This window comes from Oncorhynchus mykiss, chromosome 9, assembly GCF_013265735.2.
Source record: "Oncorhynchus mykiss isolate Arlee chromosome 9, USDA_OmykA_1.1, whole genome shotgun sequence".
In the NCBI taxonomy this organism is placed as follows: domain Eukaryota; kingdom Metazoa; phylum Chordata; class Actinopteri; order Salmoniformes; family Salmonidae; genus Oncorhynchus; species Oncorhynchus mykiss.
This window is the reverse complement of record NC_048573.1, coordinates 59222046-59230783: the sequence shown is the minus strand read 5'-3', so window position 1 is coordinate 59230783 and position 8738 is coordinate 59222046. Positions and strand designations below refer to the sequence as shown.

Genomic DNA, 8738 nt, shown 5'->3' with positions numbered 1-8738 from the left:
GGAGGTTGCAGAATGTTTGCGTTGCAGATACATTTGCTGTATCTATCTCTGAAAAACACACACAGTTTTGGACCTGTAAACAGATCGTTTGCATTCAAAAATGTTTTGCATTTACTTTTTCCCAAACCTAAATATACTGCACTGCCCGCGAATTCTAAAACATTTTCTACTGGGAAAAATGTAAACTACTACTTGCAGTGGCAGCCTACACACTTCGTTGTGAAAGATCAACTGTCTGTTCACCTGTCAAATTATCGGCTGCATAGAGCAAAAACAAATTATAATAGTTTATATAATAGGTCCAATTAAATGAGATGCGGATAGTAATTTGTTGTATGCTACTTTGTGAATGTGAACTCATCATAGCCAGAAAAGGTGAGGAATTTATTCTGCAATGGTTATGCATATTTATTATGTATTTTGTTTATAAATTAAATACTGTGTACTCGAGAAATGTGACATGACAGTATTCAAGAGGCCTACAAAGAACAGACGGTTCACTTTTTTCAATCGTTAAACTGCACATCAGATCGCATTGAGCAAAATACTTGAAATAGCTTATCTATTAAATGAGAGATAGGAGGAATGGTCGCCTATCCTAACTTGTTTTATAGGCATTGAAACTATTTTGCGAGGCATTGAAACTATTTTGCCTATTTCTAATTATTTTAGAGTCCAAAGATAAAATAAATAGGCCTAGAATTTTGCTCTTCTCATCAACAGGAAATGATTGCATATTATTATATTTAGCTACCTGTTTTTTTGTTATGAATAACAGTAAATCTTGGTGGGGCAAAAAAAAAATGTTATCCAAGCCAGCAATGCCACGACAACACAGCACTAAACAATACAATAATTGCACTATAACGGTGACAAACGGTGCCCACAAAATGTCATGTGCCTACAGTATTGGCCAAAAGTTTTGAGAATGACACAAATATTAATTTCCACAAAGTTTGCTGCTTCAGTGTCTTTAGTTATTTTTGTCAGATGTTACTATGGAATACTGAAGTATAATTACAAGCCATAATTACAAGTGTCAAAGGCTTTTATTGACAATTACATGAAGTTGATGCAAAGAGTCAATATTTGCAGTGTTGACCCTTTGGATTCAAGACCTCTGCAATCCGCCCTGGCATGCTGTCAATTAACTTCTGGGCCACATCCTGACTGATGGCAGCCCATTCTTGCATAATCAATGCTTGGAGTTTGTCAGAATTTGTGGGTTTTTGTTTGTCCACCCGCCTCTTGAGGATTGACCACAAATTCTCAATGGGATTAAGGTCTGGGGAGTTTCTTGGCCATGGACTCAAAATATCGATGTTTTGTTCCCCGAGCCACTTAATTATCACTTTTGCCTTATGGCAAGGTGCTCCATCATGCTGGAAAAGGCATTGTTCATCATCACCAAACTGTTCCTGGATGGTTGGGAGAAGTTGCTCTCGGCTGATGTGTTGGTACCATTCTTTATTCATGGCTGTGTTCTTAGGCAAAATTGTGAGTGAGCCCACTCCCTTAGCTGAGAAACAACTCCACACATGAATTGCCTCAGGATGCTTTACTGTTGGCATGACACAGGACTGATGGTAGCGCTCACCTTGTCTTCTCCAGACAATATTTTTTCCGGATGCCCCAAACAATCGTAAAGGGGATTCATCAGAGAAAATTACTTTACCCCAGTCCTCAGCAGTCCAATCCCTGTAACTTTTGCAGAATATCAGTCTGTCCCTGATCTTTTTCCTGGAGAGAAGTGGCTTCTTTGCTACCGTTCTTGACACCAGGCCATACTCCAAAAGTCTTCGCCTCACTGTGCATGCAGATGCACTCACACCTACCTGCTGCCATTCCTGAGCAAACTCTGTACTGGTGGTGCCCCGATCCCGCAGCTGAATCAACTTTAGGAGACGGTCCTGGCGCTTGCTGGACTATCTTGGGCGCCCTGAAGTCTTCTTCATAACAATTGAACCGCTATCCTTGAAGTTTTTGATGATCCGATAAATGGTTGATTTGGATGCAATCTTACTGGCAGCAATATCCTTGCCTGTGAAGCCCTTTTTGTGCAAAGCAATGATGACGGCACGTGTTTCCTTGCAGGTAACCATGGTTGACAGAGGAAAATCAATGATTCCAAGCACCACCCTCATTTGAAGCTTCCAGTCTGTTATTCGAACTCAATCAGCATGACAGAGTGATCTCCAGCCTTGTCCTCGTCAACACTCATACCTGTGTTAACGAGAGAATCATTGACATGATGTCAGCTAGTCCTTTTGTGGCAGGGCTGAAATGCAGTGGAAATTATTTTGGGGGATTCAGTTCATTTGCATGGCAAAGAGGGACTTTGCAATTAATTGCAATTCATCTGATCACTCTTCATAATATCCTGGAGTATATGCAAATTGCCATCATACAAACTGAGGCAGCAGACTTTGTGAAAATTAATATTTGTGTCATCCTCAACTTTTGGCCATGACTGTACATAACGCTGTTCCATTAGCAGAGCTTTCTTTTCAGCACCATTGCGTGAATCCTTACCACACCGCTACACCTGGCTATCAGGAGAGCCTTGTCTGGCAGCTAAACAGTTATTATGCCTCATTTACTGCCTTTTCTAAAAACATAGCTGATATGGCTGACTTGCTTAAACAAATGTGGCTTCTACTGACTACCGAGATGTACAAACTATGGCATAAGGGAACGATGAGCAGATAAGATGCAATGAGCAAGCTAAGATGAACGTAGTCAATATAACTATTTGTTCAGAACTTTTAAAATGTACAGTAATAGAATTCAGAACATGGACCATTCTTACCATATTCTCCCTGTACACCAAGTCAGAACCGTAGGATAAATAAAGGGGGCATATAAGCAGACAATGAAAGCTCTTACAATATTTGATTATGACATTTCTCTAAAACAGACTATAGGTTACATGTGCACCACCACCGACTCAGAACAGTAGACTATGTTATGTGGGGGAAATTGACCAAATTATTAGGGTGAGGCACATGGGCTTCTAGCAGTTTACTACACAACATACACTTAGTATTACTTTCTCAGCTACAGTATACATGTCTCCCTGGCATATTACATAATTCATGCAGCAGCATACAATACATTTTGGACTCACCTTGTTGTGCTGTCCTTCTAGTGGGCAAATTTTGTCATCAAACTTTCATCAAAGTCTGGCGTTCTCTGGATTTATGGTGCTTTTAAGACAACTGGAAACTCAGAAAAAACAAGGCTGAATCAAGACATCAGTGATCTTCATGTCGGAGCTCTAGAAAGAGCACTGAGTTCCCGACTTGGAATTCTGAGTTGGATGACCGTTTAAAATGTATTTTCCCAGTCTGAGCTCTTTTTTCCTCCCAGTCTGAGCTCTTTTTTCCTCCCAGTCTGAGATTTCCCAGTTCCGAGTTGTTTTGAATGCGTCAGAAGTCATGCTGGATTGACAGCATGGCCAATGTATTTGACCTTTTCTGGCCCATGGTGTTGCATGTGAATATTTATGCTTTTAAACTTGGAAAATAAACCCTTAAACCCAGACTTGGACCACACATCCTCTCCACTGAATAGCAGGCTAGTGATTGCTTTGCAACGCTTGCAGTTAGCCACTGATTCCTTCCAAACCACTCATTGTTGAATTTGCGATTTCCAACTTGTTGTGTAATGTTTATGTCCAATGGCGGATGAGCACCGATACATTTTATCTAGAATTTCTCTTCATATGAAAATCATTGAAAACGATTTGCCCAAGTAGATTGTCAACTTGATTCATGATGATGAATGCTTGTCTAGCTTGCTAGTTAATATTTTTGAGAGTATGATGTTGACATGATCAGTCCAATCAAAGCTAACGTAGGGAAAACGTGATTTGACGTCATTTTATCTGGGACCAATGACCTTGAGTCTTCTTGGATGGGCACTTCTTTATTTAACGTTTTATTAAGTTTTCTTATTTTTCAATCAACCAACAAAACACATTCCACGTTCACAGATGTGACAGACTTTAAAAAATAATAATAACTAACTATAATAATAAACAAAAAAACCTTGCAACAGCACTATCAAGGTTCTTATTAGCTATTTACAGCCTTAGCTGAGATGACAAGCAAATAACTAGTTTTTACAGCACCTTACACAACATGTATCTGCTCATTTCCCTAATCACCCCCTTCACTCTGTCCAATTTCAAATATAGTTGAGTAGTGGAGACCAGAGTCTATCAAACTTGGGCTGTCTCTTGCAGAGGTCATAAGTGAGATTTTCAAGAGGAAGAAAGTCAACAATCTGGTCAATCCACATTATAAATGTAGGAGAAGTATTAGAAGCCCACAATAGAAGAATACATTTTTTAGCAAAGTATGTGATAGTCATAAACACATTTTCTCTGTCAGGATCAAGAACAAAGTCCTGCTGGGCATTAAGAAGATCGAGACACGGGGTCATGTTAAACTGAACATCTAGTATTTTCTGTGCAGCAGTATGTATAGATTGCCAAAATCTGGCAATCTCTCTACAACTCCAAAATACATGCATATAGGTTCCACTTTCAGAGGTACATCTTTTACAGTTAGGAGAAATGTCTGTTTTCATTCTATGGAGTCTCAGTGGGGTGTACTAAAATGTGTACAAAATGTTTTAATTCAATTCTTTCATTTTTTCATAAGTAGAGGAGCAGTGTACCCTGTCGCAAACCTCCGCCCATAACTCATCACTGATAGTCAGTCAAAGGTCCTTTCCCCATTTTATTTTCAAAGGAGTAAAGGAGGAGCCTCCTTTCTCAGAAAGGAGTCTATAGGAGATATACAAGATTTTGCCTTTAATGGATTGTGCTGTAGCAAGAAGGGGTTCGACTTCATTCAGCTGAGCTCTAAACCTCCTCTTGGAAGTAAATTAGGAAATGACATGTCTAATTTGAAGATATATAAAAATAAAAAAAATGGGGATCTTGGCACATTGAATTCACTGCAGAGCTCTTGAAAGGATTTCAGTGTAGTGGGTTTCTAATGAAATTTGCCTGAAAAGGTCCTGATTCCTAGAGTATGCCAAAGATTTAAGTTGGCATCACTCAGGGCTTTTGGCAAGTCTGGGTTGCATACTATAGGCGAGTGAGAACATATTTGGGAGGAAATGGGATGGGCACTTCTAATGTACATCTATGGCAGCACCCAAGGGGCTTGAATTTTCGAGCTCTCCCCGTAGATTTTGCAGTGACGTAGAGCCCCAAAGAGTGACAGAACACTGAGCCAATCACGGCGCAACTAGAGAACATTACCAACCCCCACTCTGTGTATTTTCCGCTGGCTACCCCACCACAACAGAAAGCACTGAGCTAGGCTGAAACACCTGCATTTTGGAGTTGCTTTACTCAAGAAAGCAAAGAAGAAACCATGTTTGTATGCAACTTTATTAACTGATATTTTTTTACATTGTTTGAAAACTGATATGTGACACGTATTAATGCCTAAATAAAATGCAAAACAGGCCACACAAAACATATATACAGTACCAGTCAAAAGTTTGGACACACCTACTCATTCAAGGGTTATTAAGCCCAATACAATGTTGAAAAACAGAACGCTTCCCACCACTAGATCAAATAACTAGACGTGAGCTGGATGTGATCCCAACACTGCCACCAATGTAGCAGAAGAAAGTGAAAGCTGCAACAGGGACTCTAACCAGAGCTCATGCGTGGCAAAGTGAGCGGCCATTGCCATGAAAGCCTAGTAGTCCTCTGGGCAGAGGCAGTAGGCCTTGTTACAATAGCCTAAGTATATAACATGTTTGACACAACTGTAATAATCATCATGAAATGGCTGTAAGTGTAACCCAACAAAATAAATGATTTTACATTAACCTGTTTAACTGCATTGATATGGCTTAATTAATCATAGACCAGACTCATTATAGTTGCAAATACCATGCAGTTTGGGATTCCTTGGGAATCTAAACCAAACAGATTTTCTTTCAGGTCTTCTGTTTCCCCACATTAACTGATTCATTATTCCCATCATGAAAATGTATCCCCATTCCCCAATCAAATACCTTCATCGATACCACAAATAAAACATAAAAATACAGCTTTTTACTCCAATCTGGCAACCCTCATAAAATCCAACATAGCAGGGCCTCCCGGGAAGCGCAGGCACTAAGGCACTGCATCACAGAGCTAGCTGTGCCATTAGAGATCCTGGTTCGAGTCCAGGCTCTGTCGCAGCCTGCCGCGAACCCGGCTGCATAGAAAACAGCATTGGCATTAATAAAAACATATGGCTACTATTATATTAGAAATATTTTGGTGACAACCTGGTTGATTAACAATATTGGATTGTTTGCTCAAAATGCATTTCTCTAATGACTTTCAAAAGATTGTTCTGAAGTTAGTGCAAACTTCAGAATTCCTATGAATGAAGTTGCACAAAAATGTGTATTTTCCTACGAATTAAGTAACACATAAAAACGCACAAATCTGCTGAAATACTTTTGTGTGTGAGATCCACATCTTATAGCCTACTAAAACCTGGGCTCTCTACTTTAGTCATAACATTACTGTCCTATATTTTTGTTGAAACATATCCTCAAACCTCAAATTGTTTGAGTCGTGCACTCGCTTAGGGGAGACCGTGGGAAATTATAACCTATTTTGTATTTAGAGATACCATGGTTAGTGATAATTTACAGAGTGGCTCTCTATTTGTCCTCAGAATATTCTTTTTTTTCCCCATTCTGGATGACTAAAGATTTCTTCTGAAATATTGACAAAGAATTACTGTAGCCTATATTTTGAGCTCTTATTACGGCGCCGATCGGAAAAATTAAATTGGACTCGCATTGTTCCACTCTTAACTTAACTGCCCCGTCCAGGTCTCGATCACAACACGGGTGTTTTTCCCCCCATCCCACTCCCCCTGAAACACCCTTGGGATCAGCCTCTGGAACGTTTAGGGTTAAGTGCCTTGCTCAATGCAGAAGTTTCACCTAGTCGGCTCGGGGATTCGAACTAACAACCTTTGGGTTACTGGACTAATGCTCTAACGGACAGGCTATCTGTCCTCATTTTTACCCGTTGCAAATGCAATATGTCACGGTAACGTCTCTGTGGTGACGAGAGAAAACAGAACGAATCTCATAGAATTAGAATGAGACAATTCGTTCTACTTCCATGGAATCGGCCCTCAGCCTAACATGTATCAACTTCCCGCGTGTCTGAAATACAACAACAACGTTAGTAATGCGCTAACTGCTGTCCCCAGTTCACCCTCCATCTAATTCAGGCCTATTATTCATGATGATTAGACGTTCCTTTTAATTAAACTTCAAATGGCTTAAAAGCCAAAAGATTATCTTAGGAAATGACCGACGCACCAGCCAAGCCCCATACCGTCGTCTGCAGGAATTGGAGAAATGCTACAGCAGCGGAACTTCGGGAGATGTGCCCACAGCAAAAGGCCCGTTATTTGGCTTATGAGGAACCACCTAAGGAGGCGCAGGGTGTGATGGCTGTAGCGCGGCAGAGGGTGTGTGCCAGGCTGACAGAGTGGAAAGGCAGACAGGCCACTGTGAATGCTGCGCAACAGTCAGAAAGAGCTAGGAGATACACAATAATCGGCCAACTGAAGGCTGCAGAGGCGCGCAACAGGGTTCGCCTTATGAGGCTGCGTCACCAGAACATCAGGGTAAGACCATAACAGTTGTATAGACGTTTTTTCAACTTACAACAAGCCACCAACATATATCTCCATAGCATCCATATAACTTTTTGTTTTCTTTGCTACAGTGTCTGTTCCACTGTTTACATTGAATGTGAAAATATAGGCCTATACAGTATCTTTCAGTCTTCTCTTTACCTCTACCTGCTTGTTTCATTATTGCTCTCAAGACCCAAGATTTAAGTCTGATGATCGCCTGTCAGCCCACTGCTCAGAGGGCTGTACGGTTGGAGCTTTTACTGCCACAAGAGACAGGACTCAATGCTCAGGATCCTTTTGACAAACTCCAGGTTAGCAAAGCCATATCTAAAGACAACGTTAGCATACTGAGCTAAAGCCTGACCTCATACTAACACGACTCTTCTGCAAGAACCAGGCAAGATACTGTGGATATGACTGTCAGAGTAAAAATATAACGAGTATGTGAATCGTGGAAATGGCAACAAATAAAACACTCACCTATTAATTCAGTTCTTTCTGTATATTTTTAGAGGAAGAGGGTTGAGCAGCTACTGGATAAGAGCTGGGGAACTCTGGAAAGAAGGTGGTGATGGGATGACAATCGGAGATGAACATGCTCTCTTAATAAAAAATACCCACACTGAGCCTGTCCAAGCTAATCAACTTCATTGTTCTGTCTTGCTTTGTCTCATACATCCTCTCTGCATTTTTTTATACAACAATCTTAGCCCTACTGATTAACTTTGTAGATTTTTTACAACTCTGCTTCACATTTTCACCAGTAGGTGTCAGTATAATAAGAGACTGTACCAGGATCCATAGGTGCCTGCTTTTTGATAGCCCTATGTCTGTCACATCATCATATGAAGACATTTTAAAAGTACAGTATCTTTGTGGCACATGGATCATGTAGGCCTAAATTACACCGAGGAGGAACCAGCTTCTTTATAGCAAATTACTCGTAGGAAACAAAGGACTGAATATACTTGTAAATTTACTTAATATAATATATTTTAGCAGGAAAGATATTACATTTCATATACATATCCCAGTCATATTTGTATT

The 8738-nt window shown here is 40.2% G+C and overlaps 1 protein-coding gene across 1 annotated transcript; it reads left to right on the top strand.

The window, feature by feature from the left end:
- Positions 1–6483: 6483 nt before the first annotated feature.
- LOC118966080 (protein LKAAEAR1-like) lies at positions 6484–8342 on the top strand. Its single transcript, XM_036988532.1, has 3 exons — positions 6484–7679; positions 7883–8002; positions 8204–8342. Exons 1-3 carry the CDS (start codon positions 7356–7358, stop codon positions 8261–8263), a joined length of 504 nt encoding a protein of 167 aa, XP_036844427.1. The 5' UTR covers positions 6484–7355; the 3' UTR covers positions 8264–8342.
- Positions 8343–8738: the final 396 nt, after the last annotated feature.

Excerpts from the sequence above, each read along its gene's own strand:
- LOC118966080 (XM_036988532.1), top strand. The coding sequence starts at position 7,356 with ATGACCGACGCACCAGCCAAGCCCCATACCGTCGTCTGCAGGAATTGG. Across the intron at positions 7,680-7,882 it reads TGCGTCACCAGAACATCAGG|ACCCAAGATTTAAGTCTGAT; the intron begins GTAAGACCATAA and ends ATTGCTCTCAAG. Across the intron at positions 8,003-8,203 it reads ATCCTTTTGACAAACTCCAG|AGGAAGAGGGTTGAGCAGCT; the intron begins GTTAGCAAAGCC and ends GTATATTTTTAG.